At 46.8% G+C, this 24,522-nt stretch overlaps 1 protein-coding gene across 1 annotated transcript in view; it reads left to right on the top strand.

The window, feature by feature from the left end:
- The window catches only part of rgs3a (regulator of G protein signaling 3a), a 108,166-nt gene that overhangs the window by 53,982 nt on the left and 29,662 nt on the right, over positions 1-24,522 (top strand). The window contains exon 11 of the mRNA XM_036528232.1: positions 16,155-16,994. Within this exon, the coding sequence (XP_036384125.1) occupies positions 16,155-16,994 (840 nt within the window). The remainder of the gene's footprint in view (positions 1-16,154; positions 16,995-24,522) is intronic.

Genomic DNA, 24,522 nt, shown 5'->3' with positions numbered 1-24,522 from the left:
ACCTTAGCTCTCCCCCGAAGGGATGTAATTATGGGCCGGCATTGTTACAGGTGTTTAAGGGCTGGGACTAACGGATATACTGAATTATGTAATTTTAGTTTAATGTACTTTCATTTTGATTTTATATGTATATGGTTTGGAAAGCTGTGCAATATATGTGTAAGCATGTTGTTTTTTTTTTTTCATTTTAGATCATTTGAGCATTTTAAACAGCTGATGAAATTTTGCATTGCCTAAGAACTCTCTTAATTACATTGCATATTTCTGCAGGTTTGTCTTCTATTCTGAGAGTGTTTCTCCTCTGATTAAACCGAATTAGCAAATTGCAACATTTGTGGCGTTATTCCCAGAACATGTCACAATGGCTGTCGAATCAGTTTTAGCCGTGCCAGTTTTGGGAAATGACACTCCTCTTTCGGGCGCGGTGGCGGGCGTGTCTGCCAGTGCGCAGAGGGCTCTGTAACTCCCCCCGGGTTCCGGGCTCGGCGAGCCGGAGCGCGGCGGTGCGAGGCTTGATTTTGTGAACGAGGTCCGTGACATTTACCAGAATGAGCAGGTTAACACGGCGCTCGCGGTGCGCCGGGTCTCTGGGGAAAATGTCAGGCTTGTGCAAACAGGCTGGGTGGTCAGCGGGGGCTGGCCGAGCACTCTCATTCACTGCCCCCCCCCCAAAAAAAACCCACAGACGTGGCTGAATTTGGGGTGGAGTGTTCCTGTTGATGGTGGGGTGCAGCCTCTGTGGGGAACTTGCTGGGGGACCCACTCACTGTCACTGGCAGAGGGGACAGCTCACTCCCTCCCTCGCTCGCTCGCTCACTCGCCCGGGAGGGGGGGGTGGTAGGGGGGGTCCTTACCATCACCCTGTCAGTCAAAGCTGTTCGAGGCGAAAAGCCTGGAAAAGAGGAGGGAATGGTGGTAGTGTAGCACAGTGGTTAAGGAGCAGGGCTCGTAACCGAAAGGTTGCTGGTTCAGCTCCCTGCTGGAGCACTGCTGCTATACCCTTGGGCAAGGTGCTTAACCCAGAATTGCCTCTGTAAATATGCAGCTGAATAAATGGGTAACGTAAAATTGTAACCTATATATAAGTCACTCTGGATAAGAGTGTCTACTGAATTACAATAAAACATAAATATGCAGAATAATCGCAGATTAGCAAAGGCTGGTCAGACTGATAAGGAACTATGTATTTCCCTCTGTTTGTTACACACACTGACAGGTTAGTGTATGTCTCTGTCTGCCGTGACTGAAGGAGGGTGCAGTCTAAGGAAAGATAGCTGTCAGTCACCCTCACCCACTCACTCACTCAGTCATTCACACAGAAAGCAGGGGGCAAGCGTGCCACTGTGGTAGTCGCAGCCGTTGAGCGCTGCCTGCTCAGACCGTGTGTGATTCATAAACTCCTCCTGTAATAATTGCTCCCGATTGCCTCACGGCCGCTGAGAAGTGCTGAGTGTGTCAGCTGTGTAGCGGAGCAGCCGATCCTGATAACCCCGAGTTACTGGCCAGCATTGGAGGGGGTGTCAAACGAGGCGGGGGAGGGGGGGCGTGGGAGCGTGTCTGTGTGTGTGTCCGCTGTACCAGGCAGAGTGCAAACAAAGGAAGGAGAGAGAGAGAGGGGCTGTGGGGGAGTGATGGATGCTAATGGCTGTGTTTCCTCTGGGATGCGGCGGCCGCGTTCGGCACAGCTCCGCTCCTTAATGTCTTGTCCAAGCTGCGGCAGGCGGGTGCTGGCTGTAATGGTGTGCTCTCACACACACAAACACCCCATCACACCCCCATCCCCTTCCACCCCCTCACGACCTCTCTTCCCCTCCCTCTCTCTTTCTCTCTCTCTCTCTTCCCCTTTTCCTTGCTCTTTCTCTTTCCTTCCTGTCTCTCTCCCTCTCCCCCCCCACTCTCCTGCTCTCCCTTGCTCCCTCTCTCTCTCCCTCCTTTACTCTCCTTCTCTCTCTCTCTCTCTCTCTCTCGCTCTCTCTCTCTCTCTCTGTCTCCCTCTTTCTCCCTCTCCCTCCCTCCTTCTCTCTCTCTCTCTCTCTCTCTCTCTCTCTCCCTTTCCTTACCTCCCTCCCCCCCCTCTCCCCCCCCCCCCCCTCCCTGGCTGTATTAGTGCTGAATGGGAGTCTCCCTCCTCAGTTCCCTCAGGCTCGATCTCTGCTCAGCTCCGAAGCGAGCGATGCTGCCTCGTTTCTCCTCTGCTTCGCGCTGACAGACACGCGCGCGCACACACACACACACACACACACACACACACACACACATTTGTGGCAGCAGAGAGACACTTTTACTGGGATGTGAGAGAGGGACGCTCCTATCTCTTGTTAGCGGATTTCTCGGGGAGCAGGTGAAACAGACTGATACTTTCTTCCCTGCCACCTCACTCCTCCTTGCCTGAGAGCTGATAGGTGAGTCTCATATTTTCATCCTGCGAGGGACTGAGTGACAGCTTTGAACTTGGAGCAATAGTTTTGACTATTCTGATTTGACTATTCTGAGAGCAGTTTCATTTGCAGAAGAAAGTTTAAGATGGGAGATTAGACATGAGGCTAAGAACTCTAACAAAGTGGTTAAACAAACTTCCCTCTCTGTATTGCCATTGGAGGGTTTTGCCCTCATGGTAAATTTTTTTTGTATGTATTTGAATTTATTATATTTGATATTTATGTTAGGCTTCTCTCTCTTTTCTTTCATCTTTCTTTCATTCTGTCCATTTCTTTCAACAACTTTTCCTTTTTTTCTCTGTGTTTCTCCTTTTTTTTTAAATCTGTGCCAGAAGCACTTATGTTAAGACATAATACTCTCCGGTTGATATACTCATTTTGCGTCATTGTGCTGAAATTATGTTAAAGCGTGGGTTCCGTCCCTCTTTTAAAGAGTGTGATGTATAGGCAATGCTGCTGTTCCCCTTGACATTTCGAGTCAGGATGTTTGTTTAGATTCTCCAAACAGCTGCTTCTGACCTCCGCTTGCTTCCTGTGCAATTTTATCAGTCTGGAGATCGTAAAAATGCCGATCTCATTTGCATCCCTTTTCCTGTAACTGTAGGGATACGTCTCTCTGCACATAGTGCATGTGATAATATCAGAGATGGAGGGAAAAGGAGAGCCAGAAGAGAGGGAGTAGGAGGGAGAGAAAGACAGCACATTCTGCAGGGGGGGAAAAGTAGGGAGCATGACTGAAACTGCACTCTTCAGATGTTACTGAGCCATTTTCCTCACTGGTGCCTTGAAAAGGTTTCAGATATTGAATCGGGGAAGTTTATTGGTGATTCATGTTTGTATAGGAAATGAGAGGAGTGAATAGGTGTCGGTGTACAGAGGTTAAGGAGTGCACCGGTATGTTAGTACACAGGTGTGTGAGGAATGTATAAATATGTTGGTGTTTAGTGTTTATATGTCTGTTTATGTGTGTGTGTGGTTTTGTCTGTGTGTATTTGTGTGTGTATGAGTGTTTATATGTCTGTTTATGTGTGTGTGTGTGGTTTTGTCTGTGTGTGTGTGTGGTTTTGTCTGTGTGTGTGTGTGTGCGCGCGCTTGCATGCTTGTGTCTGTGTGTGTGTGTGTGTGTGTGTATGTGTGTATGTGTGTGTGTATGTGTGTATGAGTGTTTGTATGTTTGTATGTATGTGTGTGTGTGTGCGCGCGCTTGCATGCTTGTGTCTGTGTGTGCGTGTGTGCATGCTTGTGTGTGTGTGTGTGTGCGTGTGTGTGTGCGTGTGTGCATGCTTGTGTGTGTGCGTGTGTGCGTGTGTGTGTAGATGTTTGCATCAGGCTTACATGAAAAACACCGAGGTACATTTAGTCAGAGAGAGAGACAGAGAGGAGGGGGTGAGCTGTGGGCAGGAGTGGTCTCCCCCAGTGTTCATAGCACTGGGAAATACGCCGGTCACATGAGGAATACGATGGAACTGGTGCATGAATCCACTATCAGTTAAGCCCTTGCCTGAGCATGTTCAGATAAGAACTTCCTTCTGTGTTCAATGGAACTAGCCCTGGGGGGAGACAGACCCTTGCTCTGATGAAAGTCAAAGTCTCAAGCAATGTTCAGTTTTTTTTTTTTTTTTTTTTGGTAAGCACGCAATTTAAATGAACAGGCCACATAGGACTGACAAATTTCATTAGCTCTATGTGATTTTAAAATTCTTTGAAGATTAAAAAAAACAAACAAACAAACAAAAATCTCCTCTACCCTCTCCCCACTCCAGAGAGAGGTCTGTTTTGGAAAACCCAGAATCCCTTGTTTCTGTGTTTTTCACTCCAGGGATACATCGTGGAAAACTGCGATGTTGTGCTGAAAGTTATTTCCTCATGCACAGCTACAGCAAGCAGGGGCTGACCTGGAAATCCCATTCCTACTTTAACATATTCAAACATACTTTAATCACGCAAACGATTTTCTGTAAATCTGTTTTTCCTGGGGAACGTGTCTAGACGGAGCTATTGAGGGCTCACGAGTGAGGCGTGCTGTTTATCACTATGGAGATGTGGATCATTGTGTACCTCACTGATCACTTCAGACCCATTAACTGTCTCCATTAAGGTGTTTTCAGGGCAAATTCAAAATTCTTCAAGCTGGGTCGTATCTGGGGTGAAGTGATCTCCGAGCCGCTTTTTTAAAACAAAATATAAATCATATTCAGTTTCGAGGGGATATTTTTTACCTAAAATGTTTGCGCGGTTGGCTCGGTAAGGCTTGGACTGTCACTGTGAGATCATCTCAGATGCTGTTGTTCTTTGAAGTGTAAGGTGACCTTAGGCATTTTTTGCTTTGATACCATCTGCATCACACTTTGCATCCCGTTTCTCCTGGTTTCATAAGTCATAGGAATATGCACAATATATGCAACTTTACAAGCTTTGCATTTGTTAGGTTCACCTTTAATACATTTGTCCTCTATAAATTTATGATAATGTGTGTGCTTGGCTGCTTGTGGATGTGATACTCAATTTTTTTGTTCAGACCTGTGTGTGTGTCTTTTTTGGGGAAACATGCTGGAAGTAAGGAAAGAGAGAGAGAAATAGTGTGAGAGAGAAGGAGGGACTGAGAAACAGAGAGAGAGGTAGAGAGACTGTTATATTGGTACCGTCCGTTGTTTATCGTTTGTTGTTGGTATGTTTATGGGAGGGTGTGTTTCTTTATTTATTGTATCACTTTTGATGCATTTCTGAATGTCATATTTATACTGTTTTCTGAAAGAGGGACAAGAAGAAGAGAAGGGGGGATTTGCTTTAAGTTGTATCAATAATAATGAGAGCACAGGATAACTCCACCTAATCATGCTAGTAAAGTCAGTTTCAGTCTTAAACATGCTTCAGGGAGAAAGAGGGAGACTGGGAGGGACAGAGAGAGGAAGGGGTGTTGGTTGGGGGCAGTCAGAGAGAGAGGGACAGACGGAGAGGCTCGTTAACCTTGAGGCAGTAATTTTTGTTCACAGCACCGTTACCCCTTCGCAGAATCCCGCCCAACCTGTCAGCTCATTTCTTATCCGTGTCTATCGCCACCAGCCCGCCTGTCGCTTGCGGTCACCGATCGATGCCGGTCCGCGCCCGACACCCTCGGAGCGCATATTAATGTCCCCTTGCAGAGGCCTGGCCGTTCACACCGCGCGGAGCGCTAACGATCCATCCTCTCAGCCAGCACACTCCCTGGAATTAGTCCTGACTGCAAATCAGATGTTTGTTTTCCCTGGAAAGGACAAACGCGAGCAGGTCATTCTGTTGAGAGACAAACCGTGTTCTCTGGTTTGCTCAGACAAGGCAAACAGATGTTTTTTTTGTACAGCAGTCATTTTCAATAACTGAAGAATGTTTTCTTTTTCTAATGATAATGATACAAATCCGTTTTCGCTACCTGCTTCATGTCGACATTCATTAGAATGACCTTCCAGTCATGCAGCTAACGAATGGGAAACCCAAACGCAGGGAGAGGGCTGTATTGATCATTTGTCATGAAATATTCTTCATTAGATCTCAACCTTTAGGATGATACGTTCCACCAAATACCATGCTGTCAGGCACTGGCGGCATTCAGTCTTACAGCTATTCGCTTTGTCTTTAACTTTCATTAATCAAACAAAGCCAGAGTTAAATTTAATGGTTCTTACACAATGTTTTGCATTTATTTCAGTGACTGGCGTACTTGTGATTATTGTGTTCCAGCTAAAAAAATGTATGCTCATATTTATCTTTCAGAGTTACAGAATACCCCTGCGGAATACCGGTTCAGCCCCCCCCCCGCCCCCCCTTCATGTCCATCATGTAATGTACTGAATAAAACAGCAGCCTAAAATATCACAACCCTGTTTTGCTCGTCCCTCTGTGAGTTTCCCCCCTTGGTAGTTAAGTGTACTCATCCGTTCTGTTCTCGGCTCTGTGTTACTGGGAGCCTCACTGCAGATTGCGGGGAGAGAAAGCAGAAGTTTTATTTAGGGGGTTGGAGGGTGGAGGGAGTTATGGGCGAAGGGGTGCAGAGTCATGGGAGTGGTTCCACTGCCGCGCTAGAATATTAATAAAAACAGACATGCGTTTAACGCGTCTGTTCCGACACCCTGGGGCCCAGAGTGAAGGGTGAAAAGGGAAGTCTTTTGTAATGCGTTATCGCTGTTTCCATCTCTTGCTGCGCTCTTCCTGAAGGGACGGAGAGCGATAGTGTGCGGCGCTCTTCCTTCATGTTCCCGGGCAAGCTCGCACTCCTGACACGACCGCTGCGTGGATGTCGTTATGCGTGAAAGATCTGCGAGAATCCTCCCGTCTCAGCTGTCAGATAAACTCAAAAGGTATTGGTTAAAACCGAGCTAGTGGAGACCAACGCTGCTTTGCCAAGAGAAACAGAGGAATGAGTCGACATGATGGGCCTACTTTGTGATAATTTATACCTGCTTTTCCTCGGCGGGAGGCACTTTCACGGGGTAGATGGGAAGTGATTAATGGTACCTTTTGTCTTTGGCATTTGTGGTGTCTGTACAGCCCTTTGATTGGTCTTATCGCTGTCTCCACAGGCTTATCCTATCACCCGCTGCCTCTTTACTCATCTATAAATCTCTCTCTGTCTGAAATTCAAATCGTGCTTTATTGGCATGACTCCTCAGCAGTACTTCCAAAGCGAGGTTAAAAATACGAAGTGCGTGATATGATAATAACAGCACCTCTGAGGGTGACAATAATATACATATAGGCTGTATGTACACTGCCTGTCTATCTTTTTCTGAGACTAATGGAGCAATAAGAACAAGAATAATACTGCTATTATTTTCCAGTTAAAAAAACTAATTAAACAGTTTAAATGAAATGTGAAATTAAGATTGAATAATCAAAGTATGAATTAATTACTAAAGCGGTTTAAGGTCAAGTGAGGTTCATTTTGTCACTTGCTGTCTCTCGGCCTGTGGCGAGCACCTCTGCCTGGCTGACTCTTAGCTCTCTGTGCTTTCCATATTTTGAGGTCATTTGCATGTGGTGCAGCTCTTTGTGCCCAGACTGCATTCTGCAAGTCCCCCATAATCTGTCCTGCCTGTGCAGTCGGGTTTGCTGGTGGCAGCGGGTGAAAATAGGTGTCAGTCTCTAGGATGTGTTTGCTCTGCCTACACTTTTACATCATTTGCCTTTATCATTGTCTTCTTATGGCTTGTTAGCATTGAGGTTTGCATTGTGCTTTCTGTTAGTTTTATTGTTGAAGTATTATTTGGTTGACTCTTAATTGTCTGTATTTAGATGTTCTGAGCCTGCTTACTGTTAGAGAGGGTAAGCAGTGACTTTCAGGATTGATTGGGTGAGGGAACTCTTTTCTGCTTTCAGGGTCCTGTGGAGAAAATAAAGGAGTGGGGAGGTTACTGTTTTAGGCAGATTTGATGATTTAGTTTCCCTCCATTGCAGGTTAATGAATTTTGGATGTTAGCTTAATTCTGCCCTTGAATGCAGTTTTTCTCTGTACTTTTAGGGAGTTTTTACAAAACTCTGCCCGCTGAGTTACCATTGGGCGTGTGTTCGGTGTTGCAGAATCTCACTTGGTCCAGACCCCACACTTCACTACCATGTAGGGCAGTTGGTTGGATGGCTATTTCAAATATTTTCAAACCATATTGTAATTTGGAGTTTCATCTGAGTGTTCCTTTTTATGGCGTGTTAGGTCCTGTGTGATTCTTCTTTCAGTTTGTTTACTGCCAAAAAAAATGAAATAGCAAGTTGAGCTTTTTTTTTCCGGTCCTAGATGTGTGTAGCATGGGAAGTGTGTTCTAATGTGTCAATTCCTAGTGTGAACCTGAATAACTTACCCAAGAAATCTGGTTCCTTTTTAAAATATGTACCTATACATATTTTTCACATTTAGTGCCAGGGCCTAGTTCTGACAGCATTTATCCAGCAGAGGCAGGTTGCACTGCAGGCCCTGTTATTTGGGCAATAAAACTGTCATTTACATAGAGTAAAAGCGTTATATTGTTGTTGTTGAGTTGGGTGGATGTGGTTACAGTATTTTGGCCAGTTCTTTTATGTTCAGAAGTGAGCTGCAACCATTTCCTTTTCTGCTATCAATTTTAATTTCATATATGTATATACTTTTATACTTTGTTTCAATGATTTTGTAAACTTTACCCTACTTTCATTTTAGATGAGTGTGCTGCTCAATTCAGCGAAGTAATAACCTATTAATTAAAGCAGATGTTCGCTTATGTGTTTTTTTAGCGTATTTTGATGCTTTGTGTTGGCGCGGTGTTTAGGAAGGAATCCAGTTTCTTTTTCTTATTTAACTCTCCGCAGAATCCTCCCCAGCTCACCATTTGCAAAATTGCCTCAGCACTGCAAGTTGTTAATGTTGAAACTTTCTCCCCTTGAACATATTAGTGTTGCTAAGTCCTTGACTGCAGATGTCGGGGGAACGGCCCGTCGGCAGGGTAAGACTGAATTGTTTTAGCCACACCTCTTGCGGCTCCGGGGTGCTGTGATTCACAGCCTGGTTGAAGGAGACAGGTGCGTGGTCTGAACTGAGCTGGAAGGCCTGCACACTTTTAAATCACCCCGTGCTGTCAGGAGGTCCGGGGTTCTGATTATGTTTAAAGGTCACTTTCAGCTTGTTTTCTTTTTGTGGTGCTATTGGTTCAGGTGGCTGAAGTTGTTTTATATCGTCATAAAGCCTTTCAAAATGATCTCTTTGTACGTGTCCATTTTGGCTGCGTAGTTCTGCCTGTTTTGGCTTGTTTTATTATTATTATTATTATTATTTTTAAAGATTTAATGTCTCACTGTAAATAGGACACAAATCATGATTTTTTGTTGTTATTTTGTGTTTTTTGCTTTATCATTCTGTCTGTTAAAAGTTTTTGACATTGCAATATTTTTCCGGTTTTTCCTTTCTTTTTTCCATTTTATGCGATTTAAACTGCCTTTTGCAATATATGGTTCATATCTGACTGCCAGATCGACTGCTTGCTGGTATTTGTACTGTATAGGCAGTCTTGAGCCTTTTGAACATTCTTGAAAGTGTTCCTGTGCTTTTACTGGGCAGCGTCTCTGTGGTTTCTTGTTGGGTTTGTAGCTGTAGTTTGTAGTACCCGGTATCTGATGAAATTCATGTGAACACCTCCAGTCAAATGATTTACTTTTAAACTTTCGCACAGAAAGGTGGAGAGTGGATAGAGCAGGTAGATGGGCTTACAGACTACTGTGCTTACATGACTTTAGATAGGCCTTCAAACCACTGCTCCAGACTGCATGGCATCTGTGTGTTTGCACTCTGGTGTGGGGCCTGAGACTACCTGAAACACATGCCAGAAATCCTCTCATCCTCCTCACAGTGATCTCCTAAAGTAATACGAACGCTGAGTTGTTCAGTGGCTGTTGCAATCTTTTCTGCCCAATACTGCAATTCAGCCTCAGACTGGCCCAAAAAGCATTTACATTTTTTGACTCAGTGTTTTGTTTTATCATTTGTTATTGTTTTGTTATTACATTTAAGGCGTGTTACTTTTAGCTAATATCAGCAACTGAAGGCTATTAGTACGGCAAACTCATAGTGTTGTGCAAGGCCATAAAACAGGAATGGAAAATGCTTCGATTCATTGCTCAAAATTAAGGACACGGTGCTTTGAGGTTAGGCTGAACAGACGCCAACATATTTTGCAAGGTTTTAGGTCAGATTCTAATCTCATTGCAGTCCACTTAGTCCTGAACTCTGAGTAATGAAATTAAGCAAGTTTTGCGTTATTTCTTTCTTCACATGGCATGTTTGATTAATGTCAGCAATCGGCATGTTGTGCAAGTGTAGACAAAAGCTAACACCAGCATCAGCACTCAGAACAACCTACAATGCAGCTGGAGTGATTCCAGGCCATGGTTTAGAGGGAGGGGTGTTTGACAAGCTGGTTCATAAATGAATAAATGAGTAAGTGATGTTGAATGTCCCACATAGAAACTCTGCATCCTTCCTGATTAGAATCCCCCAGTGTTTTAATTAAGATAATTGGGGCACATAAAAATGCACACATATATACTGGCATTTTCAGAAATACCTTATGGTTATTCAAGAAGGGAATATTTAGTTTCTAAAATATCACTTATTGTAAAATAGAGTTAATTTTGTGTGGGATACACGGAAACTATTTGTAGAATGGTTTGTTTAACCCTCCTGGAATGGCAAAAAAATCCTAATCAGAGAGACCCTAAGGTATGTGTGTGCATGTGGCTGAGACACACACACACACACGCGCACACACACACACACTTACAGATGCCTGAAATTTCTGTGTAGAGTGTGTTCAGTTTGTGATATAACAGTGTAGTTGGCAGGGATCTTCGCCCTTATGGATATGTGTTTTCTTTACCTGACCCCTGTGGTGCTGTCTTATATGTGTATAAATAAAGATTTATCAGTCTTTAATTTACATGTGAGCAACCAATTCGCCTGCCTCGGCTTTTGAGCAGAAAAAAAGAAGTATGAGCAAAGAGATGAATTGGCCACAGGCTTGTACTGGACACCGGCCAAAAACCAAAAGGCAGGATAAAACACGAGGTACTATTTCAAACATATGCCCATTTGTGTCAATCCTGTGATACTATGATTCACTCTCAATGACAACATGGCCTCAGAAATGAAGCGGGGAATTAGAGTGCTTTCTAATGCCCAGCCAGAGAGCCGAGGGGAGGCTGAGTGCTGGCATAGACACAGGGAGGAGAGTGGCTTAATGGCTTTGCTGTGAGGCTCAGAGACTAACCTGGTCTGCAGGGATGCTGGACAAATCAGACCAAGTGCTTCAGAGCCCAGTTACACCTCTCTGTCCTTTTATTAATTCCCTCTCTGTCTCCCGATCTCTCTCTCTCTCTCTCTCTCTCTCTCTCTCACAAAGACACACACTCTCGCTCTGTCAAATTCAGATTTGAATCATAAAAAAGCTTTGTTTTCCTGGCTTATTTTGCCAAAGCAGTCTTAGATAGCTATACCATACTAGGAGCAATAAAACAACATACCAGACAGAGAAAAACTGAAGATCATCCCCGCTCCCCATAACTTACTGTCTGCACTCCAGTTAATGACTGAAAGATTGCTTATTTTCATCTCTGGTTCTAGGGCAGCTAAGTCAACACATTTAACTGCTATCTCCGCTATTCTAGTGTCTTCGTGCAATATTTATACTCTCTCATTTTCAGGTAGAAGTAAAAACTGTACTAATGAGCAGGTATTTAGAGCAGGAAAGACGGAAATGTTCTTTTGTTCTTTTGTTGTTTTAACTCTGTAAGGTTACAGTGGTTACATAGTCTGCTCTCTGGCTGGCAGGGTCTCTCTCTCTTTCTCTTTCTCTTTCTCTCTCTCTCTCTCTCTCTCTGTCTCTCTCTCTCTCTCTCTGTCTCTCTCTCTCTCCTTCCCTTTTTCTTTCTTTTGCTTTCTTCCTCTCTCTCTCAGAATTCATTTCAGCAATGTCATTGCTTTGACAGAGAATAGAATTCCAGAAGAATTTTAATAGATGTTAATAGAGGAAATGACAGTAGATCTTTTTTAAAACAACTGCCTTATTTTTTTTATTATACACCTCTCCCTACCATACTTTTTTTACAGTCCACGTAGAACAGTTCCTTTATTTGTGAACAACTCTAATAGCCAAATATTAATGATTAATTATACATAAGTGATAATTCTTCTCTCTTCCTGTCTCAAACCATTCCCTCCTAGAACAAGACTGGGCCATTTTTTCTCCATCTCTTTTGTAGAGGTGGAACCTGACTAGCTCGTTATAGCCCCTTTTTCCAGTACAGGGCTGGAACCAGTCCAGCTCATTATATCACCTTTCCACTGCAGAGCTGGAACCAGGCTGGCTCATTATACCCATTTCCACTGCAGAGCTGGAACCAGGCTGGCTCATTATACCCATTTCCACTGCAGAGCTGGAACCAGGCTGGCTCATTATACCCCATTTCCACTATGGAACTAGAGCCATATGAGCCTGGCTCATAGCTCTAATGCCCTGTGGACAATATACTACACCAGTGTATGCCTAATTTTGCCACACAATATTCACATACTGCACAACAGGACAGCTAGCAGCAAAACAAGACAAACCTTGAGCTCAGATTCTTTGATCTCATATTTCAACATATATTACATTTTTGTGAGGGTAGGAAGCTGTTTCAGACCATTTGTGTGAGGTAATTTTGCCTTCAGAGATGCAAAGATTGGCCTTATCAGACATCCCCCCCCTGCCCCATCCTGCCCCCCCCTTTCCATCCCGCCATTTTGTTATTTTCATGTCTCCCCGGTGTGGTGTTGGAGGCGAGTGGATCCGAGCCCCACTGACAGAGCCGGGTTATCGCGCGGTAATCAGCGGCGACCTCTGCTTTTTTATCCAGGCTGATTTTCAGACAGGGGAGATAAATGGCAGAGAGAAGGGGAAGCTTTTATTCATTATAGCCAGTCAGGCTCTCTCGCTGCCACAGAGGACGCCTTCCTCTGAAACTGCCGACAGATACCCAACGGCATAAAGATGCAGAGGCATAAACAGCGGATGCTGCTGAGAACAGCCCACAGAAAACGCGGTATGCGCTGCACTGCAAATCCTGACCCAGATGAAGAGTTTTTAGCGGTTCAGTGATGCCCTGTTTGTCTGCAGGATTTGACTCCTTTGTTCGCTCCGGGTTTCTGCCGTTTTGAAATGTTCCACTTGAGATTTTTCTGAGAAATAAAAAGCTGAATGGGAAGGCTTTTTCAGGTTCTTTTTTTAGCTTTGACGAAGGTCCCTGCACCCAGAGCTCGGCTGTGTCTGCTGAGGATTGGCGTGATTCACCGTGTGAGGAAGACTCTGCTGTTATTCGTTTATTTCCTAGCGCTGTTCTTTTGTGGATCCCCAGCATGCTCTGTACCACCGCTCTGTCATTGTAGATCATAGATTATCCGCACACGTCGGCTCACTTCAGCCTTTATTATTTGTTTTCACGGCAGATGGCCATTATCTAGGGCAACGTCCATAGATAACTCTCTTTTTAATAACGGACTGTCTTTAGTGTCATTCAGTTGAATATTTTGAGAAGGTAATTCATGATAAATGAATAAAACACCAGGGCCTGGTTCAGAATTCCAACTCATGATCTTCTAGTTAGAAGCCCAATTCCCTTACCAATATGCTACTGCTGGTATCCAAACACTAATAGAAAAGGTGTCTGGGAACCCCAACAGTGATAGTCAGTGCTGTCCCAGACAAGCCCTTGATCGACATTGCTGTTTGATCGAGAAGATGACCATACTGGCAGCAGGAGTCCAATTCCAAAGGTTCCCTGAACGGATGCAAACCATGTAACTGATGTTCTTGAACAGTTCTGAAATGGAACGGCTCAATCAAAGGGAGCTCCGTCTGTGACAGCATGCAGATCAACCCTGAGCAATACAGTCCCCAATCACACTGACCTCTGACCGCGGCTTTCTCTAAGGTGTCACGGGAATTTTGAGAAAGACCGCAGGTGACGTCTTTGGAGCAGAGGCCTCTTGCCATTGTCAGACCTGCTCTCCTGGACAGAAATAGGTTAACACATGAATACGTGATTCAGTCTAAAAATACAGAGCCTATCGTCAGAGCACTTAGGCCTGGGGTGCTGGGTTTGGGGTGGGGGGGGGGTGAGATAAAAGAGAAATAAGGGGCTGTTTGTGTGGTGTGATAGCTGCAGCCTTGTGACTCCACAGCTGTCTTCTGCTAAGGCTAATGCGTAACAAAGGGGCCCTCATGAGCTCTCACCCCATGCACACAGACAGGGGCGTTGCCCGGAGGGTGGAGGCTGAGTCCAAAAATGGTGAGGGTGGGTGGCGAGGACAGGAATTCTTATTTTAGGCAAATAAAATGAAGCCGCAATTTCCACAGTTTCTGTCTGTGACGTCTGCTGCACATTTTTGTCTAATTTTAATTGCATTCCGATCTGCCCAGCTGCTCTGTGGTGCATGAGCTGAAGGAGATTAAATCCTGACGTTTTAAGAGACCTCTGACCTCCTGAAATGGGCTGTGTGACGCACCAGGGTTAAAGGCAGGCAGAGAAAGCGCGTCTCTGTGCTGGGCTTGAAGGAGCAGCACGGTGGACTGGCGGGAATAATTTGCCGCCTCCTGGCACCTTTTAGCAGCCAGCTCGTCCGATTGGCTCCCGGCTCATCCGCGTTGCACTCAGCTTCACCCCCGGTGCGATCAGTGTGTCTCTGGTTTCCCACAATGCAACGGGGCTTTGCTCTCTCTCCTTTGAGCAGAGTGCTTTCCTTGGCTGGTGTTGTCTCCTGGATACCCTGCCATCTCCATCACTCTCACGCCTTGTCTCTCACCCTGAGAGCGTTTTTCTAACGCCGGCACGCCCCGAAGCGAAGGCCGGATTGTTTGTTGAGGCAGGCTTCACAGAGCAGAAGAGAAGCCAGCCTCCGGGCTGTGGCGTTAGTGAAATGAAGCGCTGTGGGAAGATGTTAGCGCAGAAGCCGTGTGTAAGTGAGCAATGTGGAGGCCTGTGGCCCATGCTCCATGAAGGAGACCCGGGAGACCCGGGAGACCCGACGGCCTGTCTGAGCCCCCTCCGCACCTGAAGGGGACAGGAAGGAGGAAGTGAGATCAGACAGGAAGAGGGGGCGGAGGGGGGGGGACAATGCGTCTGAGCTCACAAGGGGAATGGCGGGAGGGGGGTGGGGGAAGTGGAGGTCAAATGGGTTATCATTATCCTGTAGAGGAGATGCTGTTTACCTGCAACAACAGATTCTCTATTTTTCAATGCCATTATCCTTCCACACTTTTATATATTATACATATGAGTGTGTGCGGATGTGTGTCTGTGCGGATGTGTGTGTGTGTGTGTGTGTGTAATACATTCCAAATTTTCCGGGAGCGTAAACATCTCTGAGCATTTCCTCAACAGTAATCACCGCTCTGTGTCTGTGAAGAGTACTGAAGCACTTGACTGGATGTTCAAGGTGAAAGCCTTGGTAACCCTGTGCGCCGAATTGAAACAAGTGCAAACAGCCAGGATCTGTAATCCTCATTGATTTCCGCTAGCGCTCAGCTGTGCCTGTTTAAGTGGAGAGGCGCAGAGCCGGGGAATCGGTCTTGTTCCAGGAGGCCGGAGGGTGAAGATCCTGGGTAGGACACTGCTGTTGTACCCTTGAAGAGGGACACTTAAACTTATTATGCATCAGGGCAAACGAGGATTTCAATGCCAATTAATGAGGGCACAGGGGGCGAAGTGGGGTGCTCCATGCTAAGAGGAGCAGGCGATGCTGGCTGTAGCATCAGTGACAAAAAGTGCTGTGTGTTTCCAGTGATGAACCTCTGGGCAGCATTGCAGTATAGTGGAACAGGGCAGGGCTCATAACCAAAAGGCTGTTGGTTCGGTTTCCCACTGGCGCACTGCTGTTGTACCCTTGGGCAAGGTACCTAACCCACAACTGCCTTAGTAAATAGCCAGCTGTATGAATGGATAACATTTAATTACTGTAACTGTAAGTTGCTCTGGATAAGAGCATCTACTAAATGACAATAATGTAATGTAGTGTAATCACACTGCTGCAGATCGCCTGAGTACATTATTAGCTGTGTGACTGCATGACCTGTCAAATGGATGAGGGTGTCTACTTAGCGAGCGGATGCAGTGATCGCGCAGTATCTCAGGGGCGTGGTTTCACTAACGCGGCGCGCATGTGTCTTTGTGTGTGTGTTTTTGCAGATGCTGGAGCCCAAAGTGGACGAGCAGTGTGACCTGGGGGGTCTTCGGAGGGGGGTGGAGGAGCGCTCCCCCGGCAGCCCCCCTGAGCTCCCCCTCATGGGCAGCCCTCCCCAGGAGGTCCTGACCCCCGTGGAGGAGGTGCGCACCCCGTCGGAGGACGAGCACAAGGTCCCGCCCACTCCGCCGCCATCCACTGAGGGGGAGGACGGAAAGAGCATGGAGGGGGACCCTGAGATGTGGAAGGAGAGAGAGGAAGAGGAGGAGGGGGGGGACGGGGCGAAGGAGGGTGAGAGGGGGGAGGGCGAGGAGAGGCGGCAGACAGACGAGGACAATGCCTCAGAGGCGGCAGACACGGGCGCCCCGCCGTCCTCCTCCTCCTCCTCCTTCGTCATCCCGGAGCTGCGCCTGGACCGCTCCTTCAGCGCCGATGCCCTGTCCTCCCCGGCCACCGACGAGGAGTACGAGGAGGACGACGAAGACGAAGACGATGAAGATGAGGAGGATGAGGAAGACGAGGAGGAAGAGGAGGACAGCGACGACAACTACCTGGAGCGCAGCGACAGCAAGCGGCGCAGCATGGTGGAGGCGTCGGCCTGCGAGAAGCACGGCGGGGGGCTGAGTGTGCAGAACTCGCTGCGCAGACGCACCCACAGCGAGGGCAGTCTGCTGCAGGAGCCACGCCCGCCCTGCTTCACCTCCGACAACGCCATCAACTGCCTGGACACCGGCGGCTCCCGCAAGGCCGGCTGGACCCTCCCCTCCCCGAAAACCCTGAAGAAGGAGCTGACCAAGAACGGGGGCTCCATGCACCAGCTCTGCATGCTTTTCTCCGGGAGGAAGGTGAGTCTCATCTTCCTCACTCTCCTGCACCCCTCTCCTCCTCCTCCTCCTCCTCCTCTCCCATAATCCTCTCTTTCTCTCCCACAATCCTCTCCTGTAATCCTCTCCTTCTCTCCCATAATCCTCCTATTCTCTCCCACAATCCTCTCTGTCTCTCCCATAATCTTCTCCTTCTCTCCTATAATCCTCTCCTTTCCACTCACAATCCTCTGCCAGAATCTTCTCCACTTTCCCTCCCTAGTACTCTCCTTCTTACCCATAATCACCTCTTTTTCTCCCCAGATCCCCTCCTCCTTCTCTCCCATAACAATGTTCTCCTTCATATGTTTCTGTTAAAGGGCACCATGGGCTGTTCTATGAAAAATGTATGGAAAAGTTTGTTTCCAGTTATCATTTAAGACGTATATCTCATTTGAGGTTTGGTGAAAATGTCAATAATTTGACTATGGACTTACAGGGAAATTTTCGACACACCAAGCGCACATAATGTGAATATGCTTTCAAGATTGACTAATAGGAGTTTATGTCCAAGAAAAGTCTTCTCCTTAATTTTGTCATGGAACTGCCCTTGATGCCTTTTTACTGTATATGCATTACTGTTGAATAGTGTGGTGTTTGGCTTGTTTTAGGTACAGTCACAAAGCAGAGTTAGATATTAACTTTTTGTCATGGCCAAAATGTGGCAAACATTAATATTTCCCCTGACTGAGACTGAAGGCTGCAGAAAGATCACTCTGTCCTTCTCTGTACCCACAAAAGAAAGGCAGGTTAGAATAACACACACACACACACACACACATATACACACACACACTCACACTCACACTCACACTCACACTCACACTCACACTCACACTCACTCACACTCACACTCACACTCACACACTCTCACACTCTCACACTCTCACACTCACACTCACACTCACACACACACACACACACACACTCACACACACACACACACACACACACACACACACACACACACACTCTCATGCATTCGCAGAAATGCACACAGTCATGCATTTTATGGCCCTTGTCACCAAAGGTGCCACACTGCTGTTGAGCTCACTCTTAAAAACAATGTGTGCTTAGTTGTAATCTCTAGAGGGTTGAGTGTTGCAACACACCTTTGCAGGCAGAGATGCCTCCCACAGCGCTGGTCAGTCTGGCTAGTCAGCAGTCTGGCTAGTCAGTGCCACCTAGTGGTCGATTAGGCCAATTACAAAATTGCACTGCAAGTCTTATTCACAGTTTTTATGATACTCTCTCCTGGTGGCTTTCACACATAAAAAGACACAGAGATATATATGGGTTCCATTCGCATGGTTCTTTCAGTGTGTGTAAAACACAGAGGTGTTTGAAGTGAGGCCTTCTGAAATCCTTCACAGCACTGCCCTCTGCTGGAGGCAGAGCAGACTGTTTTTTTTTTCCCCGAGCCTGAGCTGGGAGATGACCACTGAATTTCCAGTGCACTTTGACCCTGAGATGTGATGCAGACAGTCAGGCTTGCACCTGCTTGCAAGCATGAGCACTGTTCCTGGGTCAGCTGCACACTAGAGTTAGATACCCAAAGCATTGGCTCCATCAGTGCTGAAGTACCAGGGAAAGTTTAACACTGGTCTAGGGTCAGATATCCTTTGTGATCTCAGATATAAACTGCTATTTCACCCCTACTGTCTCATGCTTTTGAATAACAACCAACCAGTGCAACGACTAGTGAACGAGGTATAAAAATATCCTGATTGCAGCAGCTAGCTACCTAGGTAGCCAACAAGGTGGTTCACTGTTATTTTGTCTGTAATGTTACAGTAATGTAACTGTACATAATGTTACAGTAATATCAGTTAGCAAGTTAGCCAGTAACTGTGCAAAAGAGAACAAATTGGAATAGAATGCTGGCTATAAGCAGTGTTTACTTTTAAAGTCATTTCTACATTTCAGGACATCACGCTGTTTACCAGGTCCTTCATTTGTTCCGTAAATATACCTGCTTCAGCTGAACATAGTGTGAACACGCCCTGGCCACACTGAGTACTAGGTAGCCATTTGTACCTGGGGCTACCTGCTGTCAACTCCACCTCACTTAATGCTGGCCTTTGTAGCTAATTGTAGCTACTTTTGAGTGCACTCGAAACGTGTGAGTGGAACTGCATCTAATCCTATGCCTTTAGTTTGGTTGAGCTTAGCTGCTTAAAGGGTGCAGTACTCAGGACTGTCCACTAAGGGGAGCTATGCAACTTCAGTTAGTTTTTCCAGCGTTCAGCGATACCATGTGCAGGGGGCAGGAACTGCACTCCACTTGGAATGGTTTCGACCAATCATGGCCAAGTTATTTTAAAACCTCTCCTGTTTGTGGGAGTGTGAGTGTGTGTGGCACTGCAATTCCTAAGAACACCTCCAGACATCTGATTTTAATTCAGCAGTTTTCTCAGACGGTGTAAGCTCTCTCTCTCTCTCTCCCTCTCTCTGTTTCTGTTTCTGTTTCTGGAAACTGCGCTAATGCCTAGTTTCTCTCTTCTTCTTTTCAACCAATGGCAGCATTAGCAACTTCACTTTGCAGGCGCTCAAGGTTGTTCTACGAGCAAAAGAAAGATAGAAACCTTGGGATAGAATTTAGTTTGCCACATAAAGCAAACCTCTGGCTACTTTTCTTAATATTCATTTTTCAAATACTTTAACAACATTCTTTCTTTCCCAGAAAATCTATCATTAACGCCAAGCTTCATTTAGATACACTTGCTTGGTGATGACTGGAAGGTGAGCTACCTGATCACTGATCTGAAATCAGCTTCAGGGATCAGCCAGGATCTCTTCTGTGTGAGCGGAGGAGAGCGTTCCCAGATCAGCAGCGCACTCTCGCCCCGGAGAGGACAGAGGCTTTTGGGCCAGGACGGTTCTGAGCCTTAAATGGCAGTGTGCTTGCAGCAGCAGGAATGCTCAGCCCGGGCCCGAGCGTATTGGTCTTGGCAGATCCTCGGGTGATTTTACTGCCTCACTGGCGTCATCGGTCCCGCTTAAAAACCGCCGCGTGTTTCCATTATTTAACCCCCCCCCCCCCCCCCCCCATCCCTGTCCGGTCATAAATCACGACGCATCTCCCGGTAATGTGGAAAAAGAGAAAGGTCTGCTTTAATCTGTGTTTGAAAGCTGCCTTCTCACCCCGTCGGCTGAACTCTGCCCCCCGCAGCTCCCCCCGCCAGGCCAGCTCTGTGCTTCCCAAAAAGCTCCAGCGCACCCATAAGGCAAACACCCGCTAGGCCCCTTCCCGCTAGGCCCCTTCCCGCTAGGCCCCTTCCCGCCAGGACCTGTTGTTTTGGTTTGGTACAAGCAAGTCCCCACGCTGACATGACAGCACTGTTATTAGAAATTTATTTAGTGCAAGTGGACTGGAACTGTGGCAGAAAATGGCTTTAATTACTGTATAATACCCCTTCAGGGTTTGTATAGTAATAATGTGTTTGGTAACGTTATAATAACAGTTCAATATTTTTTTTTTGTTTCAGCTGAGAGACATTTTGATTCATTTCTGGTGTGAGTAGTAATATTTCCTGGTAATTATAAACCATGTAATTATAAGCCGCTAGTTTCCAAAATATGTCTAGTTTGTAGCGTGTGCCTTTGCGTGACGCGTGTGACCTCCAAACTTTAACGTCTGACACCAATTTGTCATCCCAATGGAAAAAGTTTTTTTTTTTTCTCAAGACATAACGCTAGGATCCCACACTGTTAGACTGGGGCCAGATTCCTGCACAGTTACCCAGAGAGCCAGGGTCCTGCACAATTACCCAGAGAGCCAGGGTCCTGCACAGTTACAGAGAGCCAGGGTCCTGCACAGTTACACTGAGAGCCAGGGTCCTGCACAGTTACACAGAGAGCCAGGGTCCTTCACAGTTACAGAGAGCCAGGGTCCTGCACAGTTACACAGAGAGCCAGAGTCCTGCACAGTTACAGAGATACAGGGTCCTTCACAGTTACAGAGAGCCAGGGTTCTGCACAGTTACAGAGAGCCAGGGTCGTGTACAGTTACCCAGAGAGCCAGGGTCCTGCACAGTTACCCAGAGAGCCAGGGTCCTGCACAGTTACAGAGATACAGGGTCCTGCACAGTAAGACTGGTGGCCAGGGTCCTGCACAGTTAGACTGGTGGCCAGGGAACTGCACGATGTTAACTGTGTTGCAACAAATACAACTTCACACTAGAGTGTCTCCATTCAGCTTTGCACAGTTGACACCTCCCACGCATGTCAGTCTGTCATAAGTGCTGTAATTTCTGTGATAAAGAATGCAGTTCTGGAAGAGAAGTAATGTTTTTCCTGTTCATTTTCGACCAGCAAATGATCTCATCCACAGCTTGAGGTTTCTGGGTTTAAACTAGCTTGTCTGCAGGGTGGAGATGGAGCTCTCATGTGCAGGAGGCTTCAGCCCCAGGTTACTGTGCAGCTACAGGTGTTGTAAACAACGTCATTATTTACAGAAGAAATCGATCACTGGGGCGGCAGTGTAGCATAGTGGTTAAGGAGCAGGACTCGTAAACAAAAGGTTGCCGATTCGATTCCCCACAGGAGTACTGCTGCTGTACCCTTGGGTAAGGTACTTAACCCACAATTGCCTCAGTAAATATCCAGCTGTATAAATGGACAACATTTTAAATGCCAATAAAGTAACACAAATCAAGGCCATGTGCAAGGGACAGCAAATGGGTTCAGAGATATAGATAAGAGATAAAGATCTCAAAATTTTCGCAACCTAATGTACACTACAGCTCATGGCTTGATGCCCATGGCGAGAGCTCCAGCTACCAGCTCTAGCTCCATCCTGCAGTCAGACCCCTCATGCTTTGAAATCCATTTTCCGTTCGGTGGTTGGGAAACTCAGTACCCCGGGGACAGTGTTTAGCTAAATGCTGCCAGATGGTTGATTGACCTGCTGCACATATCCATGGTGTTTTCTAGAAAAAAAAAATGTACTGCTGGCTGCGTCCAGCTGCAGTTTTGGGTGGGCCCAGTGGCCCTGCCAGGTTGGTGGCGGTGGAGCCCAGCGAGAGGTGCATGCTTGGTAAGAACATGCCCTCTTCCGTGTCCCAGAGACACTTGGTTCCCCTTCCCCTGTCCTCTGTACCGCTGCCAAAGCTCCAGTTTTGCATAGGACGTCCCCGTTGGTTTATTCAGTCGGGATTTATGGCTCTCTCTACCTGGCTCTGTCCAAAACACTCTCTCTGTTTGCCTGCATAGACAAATTATGGAAGATTTGTGAGCAGTTAATCAGCTAAAAAAGATGCGTGCCAGCTTATGTGGCGCACCGTGACCATGTACAGTATGGAAGCTGTGTGGGGGTGGGAGCGAGCGGGGAATGTCACCGAGACAGGTTTATATGGCACGAAATTATGGCATCGGGGGACACCACACTGCCACAAACGAAAGCGTTCTCACCTACTTACTTCTCAGACAGGCAACCCATACAAAAAAATTATATACTGAGAATGCATTAGAGAATATATTATCACGATCAATATGGTGAAAATTTGTAAATATATTGCAATATATTTCTGCTTTGTGGAGTTGTGTCTGGATTGTCCCGTTCAAAGCTTTTAATACATTTCTGGATAAGTGATTAAGCTTAATTAGCACACGTGATCACGTGACTGTAAGCCAGGCACAGGCCTTTAGAGAGCGGATTTCAGAAGTCGAGAGGCAGGGTTGCCCTCTTTCCCTGACTCCTGTTGACTCCCATTGCACATGAAACTGGGCCGGAGGCGAAGGATGGCTGCTCAGTGTTTGTGCACGGCCTCCCTTGGGACGTCGTGGGAGAACGGCATTCTGGGTCATTTCTATCCTCCTGCCCCCCCCCCCCACCGGGGATGGGGATGCTGTCTTCGGCTGTCAGATACCTCATCACTCAGTGAGTGTTGCCGTGGGTTACCAAACATTGATGTGAGAGAGAGAGAGGGGAGGGAGGAAGGAAAATGAGAGGAGGACAGAAAGGAGAGACAAACAGAGTTGGGGGTGGGGGTCGAGTGGGGGGGGGGCTTTTTTTATACTCCCTCTTGACCATGCCCCATTAAATGGAGCTAGAGGGAGATTGCCACATTAGCCCTTCATAGCAATAGTCTCGTCTCCACGTGTCGGGCAGATGAAGGTCAGGGGCGTGGCACGTGCCTGCCCTCCGCTCTCCTCCTCTCCATGGCCAAGCCTGAATGGGTGGGGTCTAATGGACACCCGTCCCAGCACCACCGAAACTCTGACTTTCCTCTGCTGGCAGGCCTTCATCCTCCCTCATCACACCACATTACATTATTGTCATTCAGCAGATGCTGTTATCCAGAGAGACTTACGTAGGTTACAATTTTTATGTTATCCATTTATACAGCTGTATATTTAATGAGGCAATTGTGGGTTAGGCACCCTGTCGATTCCCCAGTGGGGAATCGAACCAGCAACCTTTTGGTTACGGCAGCTCGGCCGTTTGTCTGACACCATCTCTGCTGTACGAGATGTGCGGCTTGGCCTGTGGGCGCGGGGGAGGGAGGAGGTGGAGACGGAGGGACGTAAATCAGACCTCCTGTATCTGAGCAGGTCATCGTTCCGCTTGACTCCAATCACGCGCAGGCCGGCGGCCGCTGAGATTGTATCAGTGTTCCTGTAATGTGCTTGTTTGTTTGATAAGTCGAGGCCGCCAGGCTACTGTTGTATTGCCCTGCACTGCTGCCTATGCAAAGCCCACTCTGCCGGGGTAGCATAGTGGTAAGGAGGGGGCTTGTAACTAAAAGGTTTCTGGTTCGATTCCCCACTGGGGTACTGATGCTGTACCCTTGGGAAAGGTACTTTAACCACAATTGCCTCAATAAATATTCAGCTATGTAAATGGATAGCTTTTGTAACCTATGTAAGTCTCTCTGAATTGGAGCGTCTGCCAAATGACAATAACGCAATGTAATGCCAGGAACACGTCTAGTCGGCCACACTGTGAGGCGCATTTGTGCTTGTGTTTCAGCATCACACTAAGGCTGTGTCTGTGCGCGGTGTGAGCTCGGACGCGGGTTTGACCACGCGCCACAGTGCTCAGTGCTAGCTTTAAACAGCTCAGCTGCAGAACTGGCTGGGAAGCAGACATTGGACGGTAACGCTGAACACAGACCAGTCTGGCACCCCACGCTCCGTGTACCAGCGGGTGCACTTCACTCACTCCATACCAGCTTTACTTCATATCTGTACACCTGTAGCACGTTCAGCGTGAAGCATTGTGTTTTTATTTTCACCATTGTTTATACATGTTTGGTATGATATGTATACATATGCTGTAGATGTGTGTTTGTGTCTATGTTTGTATATCTGTGTGTGAATGTGTGTCTGCGTATCTGTGTGTGTGAATTTGTGTGTGTGTGTGTGTGTGTGTGTGTGTGTGTGTGTATCTGTGTGTGCGTGCGTGCATGTGTGTGAATCTGCGTGTGTGTTTGTATGTGTTATAATGCAGACCGGCTCTGAAGAGCCACAGGGAAACTCAGAGAGAAGACATTGTGCCCGGCCTTGC

This window comes from Megalops cyprinoides, chromosome 5 (assembly GCF_013368585.1).
Source record: "Megalops cyprinoides isolate fMegCyp1 chromosome 5, fMegCyp1.pri, whole genome shotgun sequence".
Lineage (NCBI taxonomy): Eukaryota > Metazoa > Chordata > Actinopteri > Elopiformes > Megalopidae > Megalops > Megalops cyprinoides.
This window is presented reverse-complemented; position numbering and strand designations above follow the sequence as displayed.